A 26,185-nucleotide genomic window follows, 5' to 3' on the forward strand; every position below is an offset into this window, starting at 1 on the left:
GGTAGCTTGTGGTATATCTGTTGAAATAGATAGGACTTGTCGCAAGATGGCGACGATATTTGGAATCCTTGAGAAATTCCACGTAATTTTGATGTATTGAAGTTTGAAATTGGTTTGGGAAAATTACGATTTAGAATGAATGGAAATGAGCAATTATCTGAGATTTCGGTCATTCGAATTTTTTGTATTTTTTTAATCCGGCTGAAACTTTTTTGATGCCTTCGGTATGCCCAAAGAAGCCATTTTGCATCATTAGTTTGTCCATATAATTTTCCATACAAATTTGGCAGCTGTCCATACAAAAATGATTTATGAAAATTCGAAAATCTGTATCTTTGGAATGATTATTTTGATCGATTTGGTGTCTTCAGCAAAGTTGTAGGTATGGATCAGGACTACACTGAAAAAATATGATACACGGTAAAAAACTTTTTTGATTTTTTATTAAACTTTTTGTCACTAAAACTTGATTTGCAAAAAACACTATTTCATTTTTTTTATTTGCTGATATGTTTTAGAAGACATCAAATGCCAACTTTTCCGAAATTTCCAGAAAGGGGAAAAAATCTTTGACCGAGTTATAAATTTTTGAATCAACACTGATTTTTTCAAAAAAAAATGGTCACAAAAATTTTTCAACTTCATTTTTCGATGTAAAATCGAATTTGCAATCAAAAAGTACTTTAGTAAAATTTTGATAAAGTGCACGGTTTTTAAGTTATAGCCATTTTCAGGCAACTTTTTTGAGAATAGTCGCAGTTATTCATTTTTCAAAATTAGTGCCTTTATTTACCCACACCTGAATTTTTTTTTTTTTTGGAAAGCTGAGGATCTCTGTATTTTGCATTCTTGAACTTTGTTGATACGACCCTTAGTTGCTGAGATATTGCCATTCAAAGATTTAAAAACAGGAAAATTGATGTTTCTAAGGCTAACCCAAACCACCCACCATTTTCTAATGTCAATATCTCAGCAACTAATGGTCCGATTTACGATGTTAAAATATGAAACATTCGTGAAATTATCTGATCTTTTCGAAACAAAAAAAAAATCAATTTTTAAAATCAAGACTAACATTTTAAAAGGGCGTAATATTGAAAGTTGAAGTTGAAAAATTTTTGTGCCCAGTATTTCGATTTTTTGAAAAATCCGTGTTGATTCAAAAATGCATAACTCGGTCAAAGATTTTTTGCCCATTCTGAAAATTTCTGAAAAGTTGGCATTTGATGTCCTCTAAAACATATCAGAAAATAAAATAAAAATAAAAATAGTGTTTTTTTGCAAATCAAGTTTTAGTGACTTCTTTGAGTTTTAGTGGCTTCTTTGAGCCAATCGAAGGCACCAAAAAAGTTTCAGCCGGATTAAAAAATACAAAGATTAAAATTAAAGAAAAAAGACTGATTCCGTAGAGAACTGCTCAAATATTGTCTGACAATTCGTCGCATAAGAAGTGAAACGGGCCATGCAGGTGAATCATGATTCAACTTTTAACATATTTGTGAATGAAATTTACAACAAAAGCGAACGGTGTTCAATTTGTTCAATTTTGTAACAGAATAAAAGTTAAAAAGCTGTTTTACAATTCTTTGTGAAAAACTTTCCATCAATGTTTTCCTAGAAGGTGTGAATAAGTCACTGCTTTTTGTACCATGCACATCACGCCCGTTCATCGCTTAATGCTGTCATTTTACACCCCGTGAACACTTGGAATAATGAAGCAGAAGATTGGATTGCCATCGGCGTGTGGGGCATAATTACTATCGGCTTTTAATGATTACAAATTTTCAATTTTCCTACCAGCGGGAAGCTTTTTTGGAGAGTGGTCCTTTTTGTTTTTAATGAAAAAATTGATATATTAAATAATATATGATTACATCTGCATTTTGCGTCATCAATCTATAAGGCACAACAATATTGACTTTCATTCACACGTGAAGGCGTGGATAAATTCGAATTTTGTTTTTCTTCCATTTTGATTGATCGCCGATCGAGTTTACTTTATAGTAATGGAAATCCACTGGCCAGCAGATTATGTCTTTTTTGCCTTCTCCATTGCATTACACCGATGTGAAAATAAAGCCAAATGCTTCCTTGTTTATTTCCCCTGCCTCGGCTCCACCCACGACCACCCTCGTACAAGTCCATTTGTATTTATTTTACGGATCATCACGACCACCCCGCAGCCTCCTTCCCATCACATCCAGATGAAAATGAACGAGAATGTAATCGAATAAGCACAGCATCATCATTCAGCGCGCAGAGTGCATCCATCAGATAAACCACCTCCCCCGCCACTCACCTCCACTGCTGTTGTTGTCATCGTTAAGGTCTGCCACTGCTTTCGGGAAAAAAAGTGTTTACAGTTCCAGTGATTGGCTTGGTTTGTTTTGGTAGCGGGAAACGTTTTCTTTCCACCCCGCACAGGAGAGAGTTTGTGGGGGGAGCTGGCGGAAAAGTTTTGATGAAGTAAGTATAATTGGATCTTGATAAGTTTTGCGTTTTCGGGAGAACAACATGTTTGCACTTAATTGGTTTGTTCAATCTTTTTGTTGGTAGCATTTTAAGTGGTAAGAAAAATAAAAGGAATTTTGCTATTCAAAATGCAATTAAGAAAAAAAATAAGACTGCTATAAATCAGACATATTTTTTAAGAAATAACAGTTTTACAGATTAATGATTTTTTTACCAATTTAAGCGAAAACAAAAATAAAAACTAACCTAATCCACCTATGTGGTTGATGCCTTCCTCACTTTTTACCAAAAATGGGTAATATGAGTGGTTTGGACACACATTTCAGCTTTTTTTAGATCCAGAAAAAAACACAGATATAACTTATGTGGTAATAACTCGATACAGGGTTGTCAGTTCTTCAATGTTTTGGACTCGTTAGAAAGTTCTTTCGATTGCTTAACCAACGATGGGTTGGATGATGGATCCGGACATCGTATACATACATTTAAGTGAGATCCGGCTTCAAAAAAGTACATAAAGATCACTTAAGTGGTCATAACTCGAGACAGGGTTCACATCGGTAGAACTTGAGATTCAAAAAGAGGGATTTATACAGTGCTGCCTCTAGCGGTGGAGAGCTCCAACTTTTATAACAGATTTTATAATAGATTTAACCGAGGGGTTGATCAACAGCACAATTTTTTCTCCGGGCTGAGCAAATAACTCGAAACACAACTTTAGAACCCCTTGACTGATAGAAACTGGAATAAACTGTTATACACATAAAAGAAAACAAAATCGTAGCTGGCCATGCAAAAAAACAATTTTCAAATGTTTACAAATTTCCGTCCATCTTCAAGAACTATTTTCGTTCATATTCTATTGCGCCCTAAAAGAAACGGATTTCCTTAAAAAATATATAATCTGAATAGAAAATGTTTTGTGTGATCATTGCTTGATCGAGAACCGGGGAAGTGCCAGCTGAATGGATTGTTTTCTGTTGGTTGGGGATAGATGGATCTGCTACGAGTTTTATTTTTATGATTCTTGTACAAAGAAGATATAAGTTGAACTAAAATAAACATTACGCTTAAAAGGTAGGTTAATTATTTTAAAAAAAGTGGTTCAACGATACAATTTTAATGGGCTTCCAAGTGATCACTTCCTTTGTCTTAGTTGATATCACCAAGCCATTTTTTTCAACTTTCAATTTGTAATCTCGTTGGGATAGTTTTTTTATGGAAGATGTTACGCAAAACCCTTAACATTATGTGGGATGGCCAGTTTAACGGAAACACCATTTCACTCAATTTTGAGTTGATAAAAAGATGCAAATCGTGATGAGCTTGTTTGTTTTGATTCGTTGCTGCGAATGTCTGTCTAACTGGTATACATTTCCTTTTATGAGATCGTAGTGTGCTGAGAAATCATCCTGGACAAATTTATCGTAGAACACTAATGAACTGATTTCTCGTCACACTTTTTGAACAGAAATTTGTTCAGAGTTCCACGGATGTGCAGGGTTGCCAGATCTTCAATGTTTTGGACTCATTGGAAAGGCCTTTCAATTACCTAACCAACGATGGGTCGGATGATGGATCCGGACATCGTTTACATGCATATAATTGAGATCCGGATATTTGTGAAAACACATTTTTATACATAACTTTTGAACTACTTATCGAAACTTCAAACAATTCAATAGCGATGTATGGGACCCTAAACCAAGTCGAATGCAACTGGTTCGATCAAAATCGGTTCAGCCAGTGCTGAGAAAACTCAGTGAGAATTTTGGTCACATACATACATACACACACTCATACACACACACATACACACATTACAGGAAATGGTTCTAGTACCCGGCATGGATCCTGTAAGTAGACTAGTGCAGAAAATGCAACGCCTCCCCCCGAAGTTATACCGAAAGGTGGTCCCGGGGGGAAAAGGGCACGGCGTTCAAGGACTGGTTTAGTGGGTCGGGAAAACTCTTTTTGTTTTCCCAACCCCACACTACCTGAGAAATGAATTCTCAGGTGTCTGATAGCAGATTCCGACCTTGTAAAAAAAAAAAAAAAAAACACACATACACACACACACACATACACACACACATACACACACACATACACACACATACACACACACATACACACACACATACACACACACAGACATTTGTTCAGTTTTCGATTCTGAGTCGATATGTATACATGAAGGTGGGTCTAGGAGCTTTTAATAAAAAGTTCATTTTCAGAGCAGGATTATAGCCTTACCTCAGTGAGGAAGGCAAAAAGATACATGAAATATTTTAAACCTTCAAATTGCTTTTGAGCAGTTCTTGCAAAAATGTGTAAGCTACTATTTTATATTATTTTTTGCAAAATGGCAATTTCATTTCATTAATTTTTCCATACCAATCGTTTCAAATGTTCACAGAAGTTCATACAAAAATGTTATCAAAATATTGTTATCATGAAAACCGGTTTTGAGATCAACATGGTTTTTCTGGCAACATTGTAGATATTGTTGAGAAAATTTCAGAAAAAAAACACAGTTACACTCTTGGAAAATCCTCCACTTTTATTTCAATAAGCTTAAAAAAATGTTAGATTAACAATTTTTGAAAAGAATATTTTCAGAAATTTTTCTCAAATTTTGGAAAAGAATTTCACAAGTATTTTTTTATTGGCTTAAACTTTTTGGGTGCTTTTCCTATTTCCATGAAACTTTGACAGCTGTCCATTCAAAAACTCAGCTCAGGACAGCAACTGCATCAATGTTATTATTAAAAAAACCTAATAAAAATGGATAAATAAATTTTTTTTTTTAAATGGGTCCATCCATTTCTGAAAACAATATTTTTTTAATAACTGAGAAATTATTTATAATTTTCGTTTTTGCAAAGAATATAAATTGAAAAAAGGGTTTCATTTTGTTCTTTGATAAGCTGTCCGATTTATAAAGTCCGCATACAAAATTTACAGAGATTTTTTCAGGCCATTATTTTATTATATTTTTCAATTTGCCCCTTTAAAATTTCCCTGAAAAAATTGGTGCAAGCAAAATATTTGTTGACTTGTAAAATCTATTATAAACTATCATGAATATATTGTAGAATGTTTATGTGATTTTAATCAAATAACGACTTTTTAAGCTTTTCCCCATTTTTTTTTGTTTACGAACTACAGATCGGTTAAAGACGTAAAAGCGTTAGATAGAAAATATTTTCATGAATTTAATCACATTTTGCAATTTTTTAAAGTAGCATTACCGAATTCCAATTTTTACCCTGAACTTGAAAATATGCATTTAATTTAAAATAAATTAAAGTTCTTTTCGAATGCAATTTCGAATTCAAATTTACAATAAAAACATTAAAGAAAGATTGGGTTAAGGATTGGGAACTTGTGAAATTTTAATATTTTTTTAGTGAATTTAATTTTTTATGCTCTTTATATAAGGTTACATAACAAAAAGAGTAAATACTAAACCTTCAAACTTTCAAGCTTCCAAAATTGGAAGAATCTCAGGAACTATTGAACCGATTATTTTTGTCAATAGATGAAAAATGAGAGAAGTTTTCTGGTCTATTGAAAAATATGTATATTATTGAGTTTAAATATTTGATTGTATATAATTCCCCAGAATGCAGGGTTAATTTTTATGAGAGTTTAAAAATTCACAGTGATTCGCCTTTTTTTTGAATATTTTAAGATTTAAAAATAACAAACGGGCTTTAAAATTTGATGAGTTGAACATTTTAGAATTTAAATTTTGATAATTGTTAGAAATGGTCGGTCTCATATTATTCCATAAATCTCAAAAAATTCCATCTTCTTATAGTAAAACAACTACAACTAAAATTTGCAGAGAATGGCATTCTGGCGAACAACATTTTATTAAGTAAAAATCGAATCAACCCCAACTGTAAATCATTCCATCAAGGAGATTTAGAGGGTTTAACTTCAAATTTTGTTAATTAGTTATTTACTGCCTAAATAACTGCATAATTTATGTGATAAACTAAAAATAAAACAACGACCTATCCAAGATTACGAAAATTGTTCAATTTCATAAAATTTTCAAAGATTCACTGAGTTGAAAGTTTAAAAAGGTGACTGATGCAAAAGACAGAAATTACTCTAGTTACTCTTCAATCAATGACGAAAAAATATCACTGCGTCCACATTGGAACAGGTCAATTAAAATTTATTACTTCTCGAGCAATCAATATGCATCTGATTTCATCTGCATTCCAGGTTTTTCCCCCTCAAACTGTAATTAATTTAATTTCCTTCACGTGCGTGCGCCATCATCACGACCTGCCGGTGAAATTCACGCCCCTACAATTTAAAACTGAAAGCTTTTACCTTTTGGCTGGAAATCTGTAAACTTCAATTAGCCGCCCCTGAATTCCGCACCACAATTCAGCCAACCATCATCATCGGAAACGAACTCACCACACGACCTGTGGTGGGTTGAAGGGGAGAGTGGGAGTAGGATTTCCGCCACTGCTGACGTTTGCAGTTGCATTGTTGCAGACATTCAGGCGTATCAACCGATTGATACTTCCTGTGTTGTGGTGGCTCCATCTATTGCTGGACGGGAACTTTCTGCAGATCTTATCTGAATGCGCTCAGTGGCAGTTGTGAGTTGTGAGAATGTTGTTGACCTATGAAAAAAATATATAATTTTAAGCTGAAATTATTGTTATTTATTATATTTATGTTGTTGACCTATGAAAAAAATATATAATTTTAAGCTGAAATTATTGTTATTAATTATTTTGCAAAGAACACGATGCACGATCCCATTTGTAACGAAAAAAGAAATCTGCATTCTGTCTCAGGTTACAATTCAAGGATGGACAGTAAAGAAATCAACAAGCGGATTATCCACTGTCTTCGTGACTCAAATGGCAAGACCGTTGCAGGGAGTAGCTTTGGTTGTTTATATTGATGCTTCATTGTGATTTTTTTTTGTTGTTTATTCAAAAAGTTAAAAAAATCAAGATAAACAAAAAAAGTACCAACTATCGTGCTTCTTCAGTAGCAGTATCTGTCGAAGGATAGATCCGATGTAACTGAGAATCCACTTGACCTTTGGAATGTCTTAGAGCTATTCGCAAAGAATTCGAACATTATTTTGTAATTATAAACATGCTTCGCATTGTTGTTGAAATATTTTCGTTGCAAAATTATCGTGTTTGGTCGACCGACAAAGTATCAACAATGAAACAAAAATTATAGCAAAAATAGAACAAATCACCTCGTGATTTTCTGGAGAATTATTTCCTTTACTGAACATGCAAGACCAGCATGGTGAAGTGCAGCTGAAATTACATTCCAAATGTGCAACCGTTTGGCTTGTTGACCAGCATGGAATACTCAAGGAAGCTCTAGTGAATGGGATTTCAATTTCGACCAAAATGGGGAATTTGTACCAGTCTAGGTTTCAACCTGGAAACAATTTCAGCTAACAGTGTTTCTTGGAAAATCCTTGAAAGTGGTTCGAGTGATGTTCCTGATACCACTTCATTCCAAAACTTCAAAGCAGTTGTTATTGCTAATCGGCTACACTGGGGAAATTTCGAAACGCGGTCTGCCGGAAACAACTTTTCTTATTTGTTTTGAACAGGAAACAGCCAAACATGCGACCGTGTTGTACCCTTAATTGGAGTTTCAGAAGACTCGGTGAAAACATTTTTGCAATTAAGTTGCCCCAAAGCTAACCTCAAAAAGTAAACATTTCTAGACTTTGTTGTGATTTAATAGGTTTGAACTAGGCTAGGATCGCACGGCAGCAATTAATTTGCATTTGACCAACAACCGGCCAGGCTTGGGCCACAAGGTTGACACATTACAAACAGAAACCTCAAATGGCCATGGGTCGATGGTCAGTTTGTGGTTTGAACGCGTGGTTATGATCTGGGCGCTCACGTGATAAACGTTTGGTTGGTTTGTTTGTTGAAACATAAATGATTGGCTTGAAATATTCATTCGTATTTATCTGTTAAATTAAAAATAGGGGAAATATACCCATTTTAATCACACTAAGTCGATCGACCAATTCTCATCACATTTGCCGTTTTTCGCTATTAAACCAACATTTTCAGATGTATCAACAATGAAGAGTTGCTTGCTCACTTTTATTTGAGCTATTTATTACTTTGGAACAGTCAAAAACACTTTATGAAAGCTGTAATTCATGGTCAAAGTGCTGATAGGCCGATAATAGAAATAGGCTGAAAAAGGGTATAGTTCCCCTACTTAAAAACAATGTCAAATAATCATACAACTTCAGCTATGTAAATAATAAATGAATAATTAAATAATAATATAAATACCTAATAAAACAAATTATACACAGTAAAAAAATCCTGGTAATATTACATCTGGGAATGAGTATATCTTTAATGTCGGAAAATGTGTGTAATTTTCCATCTAAAAATGTGTATTTTTTCGTTTTAATGCCACTTTTCCAGATTAAATTAAGGTAGTATTACATCATAAAAGTGAAAGTATTAAAAACAATTCATTTTTGCAGCTTATAAATTTACACATTTTTTACTGTGTACAGCGATTACACGTCAAACCAGGAGAATCCAGATCAAATGTAATCCAATTGAAATTGGAGTTTCTTGGCCAAAATAATTAGATCCTTTTTTGTTTGTTTGACTATCAAGGTGGTTCCTTCCATTTTTAAGATTTTCGCAAAAAAAAAAACATTTTTTTAATCATTTCTCTAGAACGGCTAAACTAGTTCTAGTTCGCCACGTTTCAAAATAAATTTGTTAACGGTGCACATCAACCAGAGCTTTTGCACCCAGATTTTTTTTACAGATATTTTAGTATCTTCAAGATTACGGGTACTACCGAAATATTTTTTCATTCATCCCCTAAAGTATTGTCCACAAAGTAATTTACAACAAAGTTTGACTAATTTTACAATTCCGTTGTTGCAGTATTGGGTCCGTAAGTTTGACAATTTTGGAATAAAAAGACAACAACTTCCTTCGTTGCTGTGCACCCTTAAGTGGGCTTTTAAAGCAAAAAAAAAATATCATAATTTTTCAACATTAACATTTTATAAGTGTATCTATAAACAAACATGACTCTAACCTTAAGTCATTTAAGTTGTTTTTTTATGACCTCATCGAAAAAGTCATCAATGTAAATATTTGAATTGAAAAATAAATGTTAATTTTGTAGCAAAAATTCCCTGTAACAAGCTTAAAATGAAGCCTTATCACCGTTATCGCCGTTATCACCATTTGTGAAACTTTCCAGGAGAAAGCATTATCATGAAAAGCTTGATTTTTGTGGCAAAGAGCTTGCAAGCAAATAACATAGATGGCTCTTCCGAAGTGCAACGAACAGTTATCGCGCATGCGTTGGAATTTGAAGCTTCAAACTCTCAGACCATTTATGATAGCAATGAGGGGTGAAGTGGGTCATAGAAACACTTCAAAAAATAACTTACTGACTTGAGCAAGATAAACTGTTTGTTTGAAAATCAGTAACCCATTTACAATGTTTTGCTTTAATTTTAGGCTAGTAAAAAATTTATTTAAAGTTTTTGTTATGATATTTCAATGTACAGCAACTTAAAAAAATCAAGCACAAAAAAAAACTCATCAATACTATAATATTTTTGAAACTTATTTTTGCAAAAAAGTGAACAGTTCTATAAGCAATTTCAAAAACTTTTATCATTCAAAAGTTTATATTGTGGCTTGGAATTTATATTTTATTTTTCTTGTTGCCACCTCGACTTTGGTTAGAGCTGAGGGACATAATTTTCAAAAAATATTTGCAACTGCCTCACTTGAAAAAAATAAATAAATGTTTGTTCAACTGAGTTTATTAATTTTCAATATATTTTTTTATAAAATTGAGCATAAGTTAATTAAAAAAATCAAAATTGATGAAAATTCATTAAACATATAATTCATAGAAATGTGCAATTTGTTGCCACAAGAACCAGTTTTGTAGCAGAATCAAATAAAAAAATGCAATATAACATAAAATTTTTAGCATGAAAACTAGTTTTTGCTATTCTTGGTGAAGAATTTTTGTTCTTTGTGTACCTAAAAAAATGAGTTATGAAGTAAAATTCAACAGAAACTGATGGAAAATTCACCATTTTTTGATGTACTTTTTTATACTAGAAAAGATTATTGAATTTCAAATAGCTTCCAAAGCTAAAATATTTCTACTGTGTACTATTCAATGCAGTAACATGACATTTCTGATATTTTTGATAAAACATTGTATGTCGAAATATGTCTTGGATTTATAACTTTCCTTTTATTGTTATCAGAGAGATCAAAAAAAATTACCATCGGATTTTTTGCTTTGTACGTAGAATCTTTTTTTCCAATAAAAAAAAAAACATTAAAAACAAATTACTTTTACAGTATCAAATCGCAATATATCAACAATATGACCTCACTTCACCCAACAACCATGCCTACCAGCTCCGGCCAGCCACCAACCATCCGGTGAAAATTATCTCCATGTCATGTCTGGCGTCAATAGATATCTTCTAAATTGTACAGAGCCCAGCATATCTCGATGTACAGCAGACGTCTGTGCGTACTACATTACTCTCCGATCAGTCACGAGTCACACGCAACTTGTACGGTGGTGACATCAACGATGGTCCTCTCCTTGTATCAACAGCTTCCTCGTCTAACTGTTTTGGAGTGAAGTTCTTGGAGCGCTAATACTCGATCACTTGGAAGTTCTGTTGTTTGCTCTCCTTTTAACCTAGATCTCTGCGCTGTCTCCAAACTGTGCCACGATCTTGGATTGCCCAAGCCTGTTGACCATGCCCAACTAGTTCAAAGCTATAGTGAAGAATCGTGTTCTTTTCGGGTAGTAGTTTCCACACTTTAAGTGAAATGTCCCACGGGAGATTTCACTTCGTATGTGGCTGCTCCGTACCGTAGTTCGATACGATCGGCTCCAGATAAGAGCTTCCCCTATAAAAGACCCCGCACTGCGTTGGTATCGGTTCAGTATTGGATCTTCTATCGCGTACTCAATTTCACGACCAAATCGATACAACCGCGCGGAAAGAACCCGTCAATTTTAAACCCATTGAGAGTTCGGAGAGTTCAGCGGCCAAGGAGTAGACAAGATGGCGTGCGTGGCCTTGGCGGCGGTGCTCGTGCAGCTGATTATGGTGATGACCAGCTGGGGCGGTGGAGTGTCGGCGCAGTTTGCAGGTACCTTGTTGGTGTGGCTCACCAGTGTGACGTGAGAGGAAAATCGATGTTCGGAGGGAATGTTCAGATGGGTCTGAAGATAAGATCAGAGATCGAGGGACAATGTGTTGTTGTTCACGTGTGTGGGAGTGTCTACGGAGTAAGCAGCAACATCAGAAAAAGAAGAACAATTGTATACGTTGGAATCGAACCATCCCTTGAAAAAGTCTGTCTGAGAATGTACCTGTTTGATTGTGATGTGGAGAAAAAATTAGTGCTTTCAATTAGTGAATTGATTGATATGAGAAGCACACTGGTCCAGTTCGCAAAATTAAGTGGAAAATGGAGCTTTGATGTCTGCAGTTAGTATTGTTGAAAATGAAAAGGAGGATTTTGAAAAACCAACTATACAGGAATATTTTTGGAAATTTGTTTGTCATCTAGAAAGTCAAAGCCATAGATTTACTTGAAGGATTTTCTGCAGAGAAACTGAAGAAAATAATCAGCTAAATACAACAGAACCGAATCATGGGTAATTGTAAACATCAAGAGTTATTTAAATAATAGTTTTCAAACCAAAACATCAAGAACTAGAAAATCTAATATACGATCTGAATGCAATTCAATAACGAAATTAACAATGAGATGAGATTTTTTTGTTGGAAATAATATTTCATAATAACAGATTTTGAAAAAAGGTGTTTGTAACCAATCCGTGGATAAACCCATTGCAATTTATCCACATTACTTAATGGTGTCAAAGAAAAAACAAATTCTCCAAGAATCAGTTCCAATAACACCGATTTTTTTTTCTTTAATCCCGTCCTATTATCCTTGAATATCGTGGAATTTGCAGATAATTATAACAAATTTTCCATGTTTTTGACCAATTGTTTTTACATATATACAATTTTTTTAATAATTCGATTGTAATCTGCTACGTTACAACGCATTGATTAAATAAACAAAACTGCATGAAGACTTATTCAAAAACATCAAAGTAACAAAAAAAATATGGAAATTCATCAAATAACATTCACATTCGTGAAATTTTCCGATCTTTTCGAAAACAATGTTTTGATTTTTTTAATAAAGATTAACATTGCAAAAGGGCATAATATTAAATGTTTGGCCCTTTTAAAATGTTAGTGTTGACTAAAAAAAAAATAAATATTGTATTCGAAAAGTTCGGAAAAGATATTTTAATTAGACGAAATTGTAGGAAGTTATCTGAACTTTTCGATAAACATATTTTACGGAATGGACAATTATGGACATCATTTAAAAAAACCGGAATTTTTCGTACAAAATTTAACTTTGAATGGCTATATTTTGAAAACGGTGCACTCAATCAAAAATATTGTAATGTAGTCATAACTCGTCGGCAAATTTTGGTCCATACCAGGGGTGTGTTTGATGGGCTTGAGCTAGGAAGATGCGCATTTGGCTGAGGGCGCCTACAGTGCATACATGATTTTTAGGGCGCTGACAGTCACTAACTGATATGTGAGGCGCTTATAGTGGAAACGTATTTTTAAACTTAAAAATAAAACAAAATCCTAAAGTACCTAAGCATACACATGGTTCTTGATGGTTAATAAACAAAGCGTAGATTAAATTAAAATTAAAAAAAATTATGGTAAATTTACCTATTTTAACAAAGTAGTACTTATATAACTTAAGTTTAATTTTTGAGATTAAAGATTACTATGTTTGCATAAATTTTATTTTTGGTACGATTTCTGCTGATATTTTTTTTCTGTGATTTTGAATCAATATTATTAGAAATTAAAAAAAGTCTTGTCGCAAAAAGAGCGATACACGCCTGTGAATCCGTTGCCGAACCCGCAAGGTTTAAGAGGGCTAGATTATAAGGTGTTACGTCGATTCCGCATTATCAGAAATAAAAGTTATTTTATGTTTTTGATTTTTTTTTCATTCAAAAATGTACGCACCTTCCCGCAAATTTATTTTAGGAAAACATAATAAAAAGAATTTCAAAAATTCATTAACGGTTAGTAAGGTAATTCGCTTGGCTAAACACTTGCTTGAAAGTGTCAAAGATTTCAAGAACCTGTAGGTTTGAAAACATTATTTAGTAAACTTCAAATATAAGATCAAACAGACAAACAGTGACTTTTGCCCTTAACATACACAAACTTCACATTATTTTTGAAAATTCATAAAATTGACTCTAAACCTAGTCGTAAACCCTTTCTTTGTCCCGTCCTACTCGATAATGAAAATGCCCATCCCCCAACGTGGACAAATAAAAATGTTTTGTCTGCAGCGTGGAAAAACGCAACCCATTGCAATGAAACAATAGAATCTTTTAGTTATTTAAAATTTTTAAGGTCGCACCTATCATAAAAGATAACTCTATCTACACATAATTAAATTAGATCCATTTTGGAATTGATAATAAAAACTGACTCTCGCGTATTCAATCCAGAAGTCAGAATTATATATTAACAGGGTATCCAGATCCACGGTAAGTTTCGGAGAACAAATCTAAGATAAAAGTGAATATTTTTTATCGATTTTAATGTATATTTCTATGGAAAAATCACATGAAATTGATAGAAACACGTACATTCATATTTATCAAATTTGTTCAAACATGCCTGGAATGACTTGAACGGGACCATCCATAAACCACGTGGTCACTTTAGGAGGGTATGGTGATTGTCCACGATCCATACAAAAAAGTTTTTTTTGTATGGACAATTGTCCACAAGGGGAGGGGGGAGGGTGGTGGAGGTAACAGATTCCCAAAAAAGTGTCCACGTGGTTTATGGATGGTCCCAACTTGAAAATAACATATAAAAAAAATCCTTATTCAGTTATCCGAAAAACACAATTACTTAATAAGGAAAGGAGGCAGAATTCTTAAAATAAAGGAATTTCGTACTTTTTTTTTATTTCAGTGTATGGCTTTTGAACTTTATCTTTGCAATCAAATCGGAGAAAACAGATTGACTAGCTCTCAATAGAATAATCTGATGCGATTTAGTATTACCTAAAGCGTCCAATTTCCCAGGGTTACAAAATTCCCGGGAAACGGTAAATTTTAAATTTATCCAAAATTGTTCTTATATTGGTTCTGGTTAATATTCTTTAACAAAATTGTATAAAATAGCAACTTAAATGATCAAATTAAGTGCGAGAGTCTATTAATGCCTTAACTGCTTGCAAAAACATTTTCAAGAAAATATATTGATATTCTAAATCTATAGACTATTTCTAAATTTACTAGTTTTTTTTTTTTGCAGTGATATTTTTCCAATCACAGTCTTTTGACGGCGAGTAAAATGAATCCATGCTTCAAAACCATAACATTGCTATACATTATGGCTCTGTGAACAGTTTGAGAGAATATGATAAAGAATAATATTGAGACGACGTTGAAATGAAAATAAAAAATAATGAAGAAAATATGGATTTGTTGGCAAATCTTTTTTCTTGAACAAATCTTACTTCTTTGAGCTCATGAATAAATAGATAAGCATTGAATTCACCTTAAATATCAGCTTTTTCACTTGAAATATCATTTTCATAAAATCACCTTCTACATAATACGAAGTAATTTTTTTTAATGATTCAGCTTAGTAAATGATTTCGTCTAAAAGAACTTTCATAGCAATAAAAGTAGTTCAGTTCATATTAAATCTCTTACGCCCTTGTTAGCTCAAGTTTTTTTCTTGATATTAAACTGTTAACACTTTTTAACAAATTTGCCAATTTTTTTTTTATTTTGAATGACCCTCTCTGAGACATCAATTGATATTTTTTTCAATTTTCATCCAATTTGGCCATGGTAAACAAAACCGTAAAAAACATAATTTGATCTTGGCAGAACAGGATACCTAAGTTTCAAATGATATAACAACAATTTTTGTTTAAAAAACTAACCAGAATTATAATAGTTAATTTTCATTTCATAATATCGTAATTTTTGTTGCTCAACGAATAAACAAGATCCTTGTTGTGAAAGCTTCAGAAACTAATATTTTTTGAAATATTTATACTTTGATATGAAATTTTCAGGCGAACTGAATGGTTATAAGAACAATAAATCGAAATGAATAAAATAAAATTGAGTTTTTCATTACTATTTTTTTGAAAATTTAAAAAAATGTGCCAAAAAGTTAAGAAAATTATAAAACTATATTATGTGCAATTATCGTTACTTTTAACGGCATTGCTTTATTGAGACAAGAAATTGATATCAAAATTTTATTTAATTTCTTTAAAAAAATAAATATGAGCATTCAAAATGTCTCAGTTAACGCTTTCTACTGTGTAACTAAGCGAAATTCGCATATCTCAGCTAGTGACGAACAAATACTGATATTTTATTATGAGAACTTGTTCCGAAAATTGTTCTTAGAGATCTAATTGATAAAGTCTAGATTATACAAAGTGGAATCAAATTAGATAATTTAGAAGAATATGTGCAATTTGCATAGATTATGTATATGTATTAGGATGTAACAAAAATTACATTTTGGCGGACATTCAGAGGTTTGTTCCGGTGGTCATACTGAGCTCAAATCCCAAATATGAGCTTGATTGGATGTAACAGGAGCTGGTGCTTTGCATTTGAATTTTAAATGGGATTTAACCCGTAAAAAGATTTTTTTTTTCAAAAATGTAATTTTATAAGGCACTTTGGCCACTGAAGCGCTTATTTTCAACATCACTGGCGTGTAGGCCCGATTCTTGCACATCTTTTGGTATATATAACATTGATATTTGAAGCACCCCGGAGCTCGGTACAGACCTTAAAAGTTTGGCATTTTTTCGAAAAATCGATCCCAGCATAATCAAATGGTGTCTCGGACGCCACGAGATGCGACGTATATCTTTTTTACGATTCAGTAGCCAAAGTGCTTAAAAAATATAATAAGCATATTGTTTCAATCAATTTTCAGTGACTTTCCAAAGAAAAATCTGATAAGATCGTTATAAAATTCTGAGATTCTTAGAAGAAGTTGCACTTGGGGCTAAATATTATATTTCAATTTACCCCTCAAAATTTCGGGGAATAGACTTTCTTACAAGGTGCAAAATATCAGACCTACCTTATTTATCTAGGAGAACTCTAAATAATCACACCGTGTACATTGTACACTGTATGACTTAATTAAAATCAAACTATGTTTCATTTCCCATATCAGTTCTCGATCTATAAAGTAAACGAAATCACTTAGTAAAGTCCTCTACTAGAATAAAGTTGCCACATAGAGCGATTTATTTTGAGTCCCTATCACTTCGAAAAAAAACCTTAACCAGAAGCGAAGATCTCTTTCATCAAAAAATAAAACAGCAATATTGATCCTTGCACTGTAACTTGACTTTTGCCCGCAATTTTCTCTCGCACTTTTGACAGCAAAAATTCAAAAATCTAGGCAATCACTCGTTGTTTATTTACATTTCCAGTCGCAGTTTCCACCAAACTGAACTTTCGCGCTTCAAAATTGCGAGTGACAGCTAAAAACAAGCGATAAACCTCGGCTCTCTTTGATCATTTTTGAGGAAATTTGATTTTTTCCAAGCCAGTTTGACAAGTCGCAATAGTGCGATCAATAGCAATAATTTAGTGCGTAGTCCAAGTTAGTGAGAGTTGCGCAATATAAAAATTATTAATAATGGAACTGATTTCAAAAGTATTCTTTTTTTCAAAGCTTCGGGGTAAATATTCCGAAAAACTCTACCCGTCAAAAATAATCCTCTGTTAGAGGATACAAAGAGTAGGTCGGCCTACACAAGTCATCTGTTGGAAACATGTTGACAAAGCGATGCATAAGGTTTGCATGCCCTGTGAGGCTGTTGCTGCGAAGTGGTTGTTCAAGAATGCTACACCGTTAAATACTGTAAGCACAGAATTAAAGGATGAATAGCACGTATTTACAATATGAAAGATGATAATGTTCTCATAAACATTGATGATCGTGCCAAAAAAAATAAAACGCATTACGCAAATGAATGACGAATTAGATTTTGCGCACTTCCAAACAAATAAAAAATAAATCAATGCGATTGTGCTTTTAAAACGAGCTCCAACATTTTTACCAATTCAGAGTATCGATTCACCTGAAGGGTAGGCTAACTCCTTCAATCTGAGAAAGTCATTTGAAATCATTGGTCCAAATTTGATACATTTTGGTGAGCGAGTCGGCTTCTCTCGCTCTTGGGGAAACATATAGTTGCGTGCGCACAACAACCAAAAATCATTTAGTCAAATAAAAAAAAACTTATGCATCGCAAGAGTGACAAAGCTAAATTTAAATGAAACAAACAACAAACCATCGCGCAGCGATCGCGCATCGACTAAGCGACTTTGCGACTGACTGCGACAGCACTACCTTGGAACACTGAAATGTTTGGTTGACTTTCCAGAAAGAGTGCATATGACTTGAAAAAAAGAAAAGGGCGCTTCAAAATTGAGCCAAGAAATTGGTGAAACTTGGTGCAAGCCCTTTTATGGTCAAAAATATCGTTTAATTTGAATATTTTTCCTTAAAAAATAAATAAATTTAAGCAAACAGCTAAGTAGATGTCATCTACTCAAATCTACCCATAAGCACACCCCTGTTCAATTTTTTTCAGCCATAAGGGCGCCTCCAGCCAAATTTTCATATTGAGAATATCAATACAATTTTTTAAGTCGTAGGGGCGCCTCCAGTCAAATTTTCATATTGAGAATTTCAATACATTTTTTTAAGTCGTAGGGGCGCCTCCAGTCAAATTTTCATATTGAGAATTTCAATACAATTTTTTAAGTCGTAGGGGCGCCTCCAGTCAAATTTTCATATTGAGAATTTCAATACATTTTTTTAAGTCGTAGGGGCGCCTCCAGTCAAATTTTCATATTGAGAATTTTAATACATTTTTTTTAAATCCTAGGGGCGCCTTCAGACAAACTTCGCTCCTCGACTTGGCGACTTTGCGACTGACTGCGACAGCACTACCTTGGAACACTGAAATGTTTGGTTGACTTTCCAGAAAGAGTGCATATGACTTGAAAAAAAGAAAAGGGCGCTTCAAAATTGAGCCAAGAAATTGGTGAAACTTGGTGCAAGCCCTTTTATGGTCAAAAATATCGTTTAATTTGAATATTTTTCCTTAAAAATAAATAATTTTAAGCAAACAGCTAAGTAGATGTCATCTACTCAAATCTACCCATAAGCACACCCCTGTTCAATTTTTTTCAGCCATAAGGGCGCCTCCAGCCAAATTTTCATATTGAGAATATCAATACAATTTTTTAAGTCGTAGGGGCGCCTCCAGTCAAATTTTCATATTGAGAATTTTAATACATTTTTTTTAAATCCTAGGGGCGCCTTCAGACAAACTTCGCTCCTCGACTTGGCGACTTTGCGACTGACTGCGACAGCACTACCTTGGAACACTGAAATGTTTGGTTGACTTTCCAGAAAGAGTGCATATGACTTGAAAAAAAGAAAAGGGCGCTTCAAAATTGAGCCAAGAAATTGGTGAAACTTGGTGCAAGCCCTTTTATGGTCAAAAATATCGTTTAATTTGAATATTTTTCCTTAAAAAATAAATAAATTTAAGCAAACAGCTAAGTAGATGTCATCTACTCAAATCTACCCATAAGCACACCCCTGTTCAATTTTTTTCAGCCATAAGGGCGCCTCCAGCCAAATTTTCATATTGAGAATATCAATACAATTTTTTAAGTCGTAGGGGCGCCTCCAGTCAAATTTTCATATTGAGAATTTCAATACATTTTTTTAAGTCGTAGGGGCGCCTCCAGTCAAATTTTCATATTGAGAATTTCAATACATTTTTTTAAGTCGTAGGGGCGCCTCCAGTCAAATTTTCATATTGAGAATATCAATACAATTTTTTAAGTCGTAGGGGCGCCTCCAGTCAAATTTTCATATTGAGAATTTCAATACATTTTTTTAAGTCGTAGGGGCGCCTCCAGTCAAATTTTCATATTGAGAATTTCAATACATTTTTTTAAGTCGTAGGGGCGCCTCCAGTCAAATTTTCATATTGAGAATATCAATACAATTTTTTAAGTCGTAGGGGCGCCTCCAGCCAAATTTTCATATTGAGAATATCAATACAATTTTTTAAGTCGTAGGGGCGCCTCCAGTCAAATTTTCATATTGAGAATTTCAATACATTTTTTTAAGTCGTAGGGGCGCCTCCAGTCAAATTTTCATATTGAGAATTTCAATACATTTTTTTAAGTCGTAGGGGCGCCTCCAGTCAAATTTTCATATTGAGAATTTCAATACATTTTTTTAAGTCGTAGGGGCGCCTCCAGTCAAATTTTCATATTGAGAATATCAATACAATTTTTTAAGTCGTAGGGGCGCCTCCAGTCAAATTTTCATATTGAGAATTTCAATACATTTTTTTAAGTCGTAGGGGCGCCTCCAGTCAAATTTTCATATTGAGAATTTTAATACATTTTTTTTAAATCCTAGGGGCGCCTTCAGACAAACTTCGCTCCTCGACTTGGCGACTTTGCGACTGACTGCGACAGCACTACCTTGGAACACTGAAATGTTTGGTTGACTTTCCAGAAAGAGTGCATATGACTTGAAAAAAAGAAAAGGGCGCTTCAAAATTGAGCCAAGAAATTGGTGAAACTTGGTGCAAGCCCTTTTATGGTCAAAAATATCGTTTAATTTGAATATTTTTCCTTAAAAAATAAATAAATTTAAGCAAACAGCTAAGTAGATGTCATCTACTCAAATCTACCCATAAGCACACCCCTGTTCAATTTTTTTCAGCCATAAGGGCGCCTCCAGCCAAATTTTCATATTGAGAATATCAATACAATTTTTTAAGTCGTAGGGGCGCCTCCAGTCAAATTTTCATATTGAGAATTTCAATACATTTTTTTAAGTCGTAGGGGCGCCTCCAGTCAAATTTTCATATTGAGAATTTCAATACATTTTTTTAAGTCGTAGGGGCGCCTCCAGTCAAATTTTCATATTGAGAATATCAATACAATTTTTTAAGTCGTAGGGGCGCCTCCAGTCAAATTTTCATATTGAGAATTTCAATACATTTTTTTAAGTCGTAGGGGCGCCTCCAGTCAAATTTTCATATTGAGTATTTCAATACAATTTTTTAAGTCGTAGGGGCGCCTCCAGTCAAATTTTCATATTGAGAATTTCAATACATTTTTTTAAGTCGTAGGGGCGCCTCCAGTCAAATTTTCATATTGAGAATATCAATACAATTTTTTAAGTCGTAGGGGCGCCTCCAGTCAAATTTTCATATTGAGAATTTCAATACATTTTTTTAAGTCGTAGAGGCGCCTCCAGTCAAATTTTCATATTGAGAATTTCAATACATTTTTTTAAGTCGTAGGGGAGCCTCCAGTCAAATTTTCATATTGAGAATATCAATACAATTTTTTTAGTCGTAGGGGCGCCTCCAGTCAAATTTTCATATTGAGAATATCAATACAATTTTTTAAGTCGTAGGGGCGCCTCCAGTCAAATTTTCATATTGAGAATTTCAATACATTTTTTTAAGTCGTAGAGGCGCCTCCAGTCAAATTTTCATATTGAGAATTTCAATACATTTTTTTAAGTCGTAGGGGAGCCTCCAGTCAAATTTTCATATTGAGAATATCAATACAATTTTTTTAGTCGTAGGGGCGCCTCCAGTCAAATTTTCATATTGAGAATTTCAATACAATTTTTTTAGTCGTAGGGGCGCCTCCAGTCAAATTTTCATATTGAGAATTTCAATACATTTTTTTAAGTCGTAGGGGCGCCTCCAGTCAAATTTTCATATTGAGAATTTCAATACATTTTTTTAAGTCGTAGGGGCGCCTCCAGTCAAATTTTCATATTGAGAATTTCAATACATTTTTTTAAGTCGTAGGGGCGCCTCCAGCCAAATTTTCATATTGAGAATATCAATACAATTTTTTAAGTCGTAGGGGCGCCTCCAGTCAAATTTTCATATTGAGAATTTCAATACATTTTTTTAAGTCGTAGGGGCGCCTCCAGTCAAATTTTCATATTGAGAATTTCAATACATTTTTTTAAGTCGTAGGGGCGCCTCCAGTCAAATTTTCATATTGAGAATTTCAATACATTTTTTTAAGTCGTAGGGGCGCCTCCAGTCAAATTTTCATATTGAGAATATCAATACAATTTTTTAAGTCGTAGGGGCGCCTCCAGTCAAATTTTCATATTGAGAATTTCAATACATTTTTTTAAGTCGTAGAGGCGCCTCCAGTCAAATTTTCATATTGAGAATTTCAATACATTTTTTTAAGTCGTAGGGGAGCCTCCAGTCAAATTTTCATATTGAGAATATCAATACAATTTTTTTAGTCGTAGGGGCGCCTCCAGTCAAATTTTCATATTGAGAATTTCAATACATTTTTTTAAGTCGTAGGGGCGCCTCCAGTCAAATTTTCATATTGAGTATTTCAATACAATTTTTTAAGTCGTAGGGGCGCCTCCAGTCAAATTTTCATATTGAGAATTTCAATACATTTTTTTAAGTCGTAGGGGCGCCTCCAGTCAAATTTTCATATTGAGAATTTTAATACATTTTTTTTAATCCTAGGGGCGCCTTCAGACAAACTTCGCTCCTCGACTTGGCGACTTTGCGACTGACTGCGACAGCACTACCTTGGAACACTGAAATGTTTGGTTGACTTTCCAGAAAGAGTGCATATGACTTGAAAAAAAGAAAAGGGCGCTTCAAAATTGAGCCAAGAAATTGGTGAAACTTGGTGCAAGCCCTTTTATGGTCAAAAATATCGTTTAATTTGAATATTTTTCCTTAAAAAATAAATAAATTTAAGCAAACAGCTAAGTAGATGTCATCTACTCAAATCTACCCATAAGCACACCCCTGTTCAATTTTTTTCAGCCATAAGGGCGCCTCCAGCCAAATTTTCATATTGAGAATATCAATACAATTTTTTAAGTCGTAGGGGCGCCTCCAGTCAAATTTTCATATTGAGAATTTCAATACATTTTTTTAAGTCGTAGGGGCGCCTCCAGTCAAATTTTCATATTGAGAATTTCAATACATTTTTTTAAGTCGTAGGGGCGCCTCCAGTCAAATTTTCATATTGAGTATTTCAATACAATTTTTTAAGTCGTAGGGGCGCCTCCAGTCAAATTTTCATATTGAGAATTTCAATACATTTTTTTAAGTCGTAGGGGCGCCTCCAGTCAAATTTTCATATTGAGAATTTTAATACATTTTTTTTTAATCCTAGGGGCGCCTTCAGACAAACTTCGCTCCTCGACTTGGCGACTTTGCGACTGACTGCGACAGCACTACCTTGGAACACTGAAATGTTTGGTTGACTTTCCAGAAAGAGTGCATATGACTTGAAAAAAAGAAAAGGGCGCTTCAAAATTGAGCCAAGAAATTGGTGAAACTTGGTGCAAGCCCTTTTATGGTCAAAAATATCGTTTAATTTGAATATTTTTCCTTAAAAAATAAATAAATTTAAGCAAACAGCTAAGTAGATGTCATCTACTCAAATCTACCCATAAGCACACCCCTGGTCCATACTTTTTAACGGCTTAAAAAATGCGGGGTTTTGTCCCCTTAAAAAAATTAAAAAAAGGATTTTGAGAAATTTATTTTTTGTGATAAAAAATTAAATAAAAACATCAATTTCTTTCCGTGTATCTATTTTTACCAACAGCTTGCCGAAGACACCAAATCAATAAAAAAAAATCCTTGAATAGTCACAGATTCTCAAATATTTACGTACCATTTTTGTATGAACAGCTACCAAAATTGTAATAAGATTTGTATGGGTAAATCAATAACAAAATCCAAATAAAAAAATTCAAAAACTAAAAATGGTCCAATTTGGCCGATTTCATAGAGAATTGCTCTGATTCTAAACGCTGGAAAATATTGAAGTTCTTTGGAAAAAATATTGTTTTGTCCCTGATTTTTCGAGCAGACTTTGATATGGGAGGGGGGGGGAGGTAGGTGTGGCAATAACAAAAACTTTTAATTAAAATATTTTTAATAAAATTGAAAGCTAAGCAAATTTTATGAAGGATTTTTTATACAAGGTATAATCAATTTTGTTTCAAAAAAAAAAAAAACATGTTGAATCTTTTTTTTTGAGTTTGTTGTGTTTTTCATATTCTCTGGCTGCTTTCCAATTTGATGCTATAAAAAAGTGTTCTTAAGCCTTAGCAATTTCTGTTCTAGCCAAAATCGACCACAAACAAAGTGCACACGATTTAATTGCCTGTTCCAAAACCACAGCAATTACTGTCGTTTATCACCCAAATGCGATGACGCGCGATGATTCCTTCCAATCTAGTTCATGGCGCTTTACTAGCTGTAGAAGGCGCTTCTGAAAATCACGTTGACACGCAACAGCTCCCCGGAGGCGACAATCCCATCCCATCCCATCACACAAACTCACTCACACATCAATTTAGGCGCGCGCTTCTAACGCGAAAACTTTGGACGGACAAAATTTTCTCATTTTCCACCGTTTTTCCCAGGACCGACGCTCGCCTGCGGGGGCACTTCGCTGCTCAAAATGACCACATTGATCTCGCCGGCCCAGATTGGCACTAATGGGGGCGCCGCCAGCAGCTGCACCTACACCATTCGGGCTATGAATCTACGCGTCTGCCAGGTAAGGGGTTCCTCGCAGATTTCGAATTCAAATTTTTCGGGGGACACAACACCACTTGGTTGACCTGCTTTTTCTCTCTTCCCCCACTTTTCGGTTTGCAGCTCCGGCTGGACTTTAACACGTTCAATCTGGCCCAACCGACGGCCGATCCGTACCCGAGATGTGTCAACGACGTGCTGACGATTGAGAACATGGATTTCCATTTGTGTGGCGCCAACGATGGACAGCACAGTAAGTTGTCGGGTTGGGATGACGGGACTCGGTTTGCTCATGATCATTTTTGTCCCGTTACAGTTTACGTGCCCTTTTCCCCGACCTACAACGACATGACAATGACCATCGACTTTAAGCTGGCGGGACGTACCCTCGGAGAGCAGGCCCCGTACTGGAACATCCGCGTCCAGCAGCTGGAGTGCCCCGTTGGACCAGCTTTCGCGTCCAAACTGGCCAACCGCTTCATCCCGGAAATTCCACCACCTTCCGGCAAAACCTTCAGCAACGATTTGGCCACGCTGGCACCGACGGGTTGCTTGCAGTACTTCACGGCCCCAACCGGCACGATCAAGTCGTTCAACTTTGGCCCGGGACCGTACATCGGAGACACCAACTATGCCATCTGCTTCCGGCGGACACGGGCCAACCGGATATTGAGTCTGCACGCGGACGTCTTCGATCTTGGCTACGTCGAAACGGGTGGCATGGAGTGGACCGATAACGAGTGCTACTCGAACGTGCCCACCCCTGGACGATCCGAGGACTACCTGTTCATTCAGGATGGTCATTACGTCGCCGCGGGAGGAATCACGCGAAGGGCTAGTCGGTTCTGTGGCCAGAGCATAATCCAAAACACAGTGGAAAGTGAGTATTGCGACTCAAAGTTAACAATATCAACATAACCTCAAAAATCAATCCACCTTTCCAGCATCCTCACCGGGACCGTTCGTGGTGTACTTCAACAGTGACAAGCTCATTGAAGCGTCTCGTGAGATGGGATTCCACATCACGTACGAAATCGTCTAATGGCAAAACAAACACAAACAAAACCCCCGTTTCCAATCAATCTTTGGCCTAGAATAATAACGAATACTTAGCACGCTGAAGATATGCGCCGTTTACTCCACTACTCATTTTTGGTTCGCTTTGTTTGTTTTAAAATAGTTCAATGCACCTGTTATTATGAACTCGTTTTTGAGGAAATAGACAGAAGCAGTACTACCACGTTGCTGAACATTCGAATAGTAATTCATAAGTCTTCTGATTAACGGTAGTTGTTAGTTTGTAAGTTAATAGTTCAAAATAATATACTGATCCCGAATTTGTTACCGTTCGTGTATGTTGTATGTAACAAATCTCAACGAGTGAATCTTGTCATCATGTTTCATCAATTAGTTATTGAAAAACAGCAACTACCATACGGGTCTATCCGAAAGCTATTGAAGACCAAGAGTTGTCTCAAAAAACCCGTCCTTAACGTTTATTTTTGAGCTTACTAATTTATTGCTGTCATGATCATCAACCTTCTATTTGTATCCGGCCCATAAAATTATGTCAAAATTATGACAAGCCAACATTAGGTTCTTGATAGAATCACATCCTGTTTCCTAAGTCATGTTTTCTCGATTGTTTACACAGTAAAATAAGTGGAATTTAGGATCGTTGAAAATTTTGCTTGGTTGAATATAACAACTTTATAGAAAAACTTTTCCAAAAATAATGTGTAAAAATGTGAAACGTGATGCAAACGTAACCAGTTTCCAAATACTCTAAGAAGGAAACTCATCCCTGGATTTTCTTAAGGGCTTAGAAAATGTTCTCTTCTTCAAAACATTTAAAATCGGAGAATTACTTTCGATTCGATGAAAAATAGTCCTAA

General features: G+C 34.7%; 1 protein-coding gene across 1 annotated transcript; it reads left to right on the forward strand.

The window, feature by feature from the left end:
* Positions 1 to 11,512: 11,512 nt before the first annotated feature.
* On the forward strand, positions 11,513 to 25,435 carry LOC120419011 (uncharacterized). The gene is made up of 5 exons (XM_039581577.2): positions 11,513 to 11,687; positions 24,176 to 24,312; positions 24,414 to 24,543; positions 24,607 to 25,170; positions 25,235 to 25,435. The coding sequence occupies exons 1-5, from the start codon at positions 11,600 to 11,602 to the stop codon at positions 25,330 to 25,332; spliced, it is 1,017 nt and encodes a 338-aa protein (XP_039437511.1). The 5' UTR covers positions 11,513 to 11,599; the 3' UTR covers positions 25,333 to 25,435.
* Positions 25,436 to 26,185: the final 750 nt, after the last annotated feature.

The sequence above is a fragment of the Culex pipiens genome, chromosome 2 (genome assembly GCF_016801865.2).
Source record: "Culex pipiens pallens isolate TS chromosome 2, TS_CPP_V2, whole genome shotgun sequence".
NCBI lineage: Eukaryota > Metazoa > Arthropoda > Insecta > Diptera > Culicidae > Culex > Culex pipiens.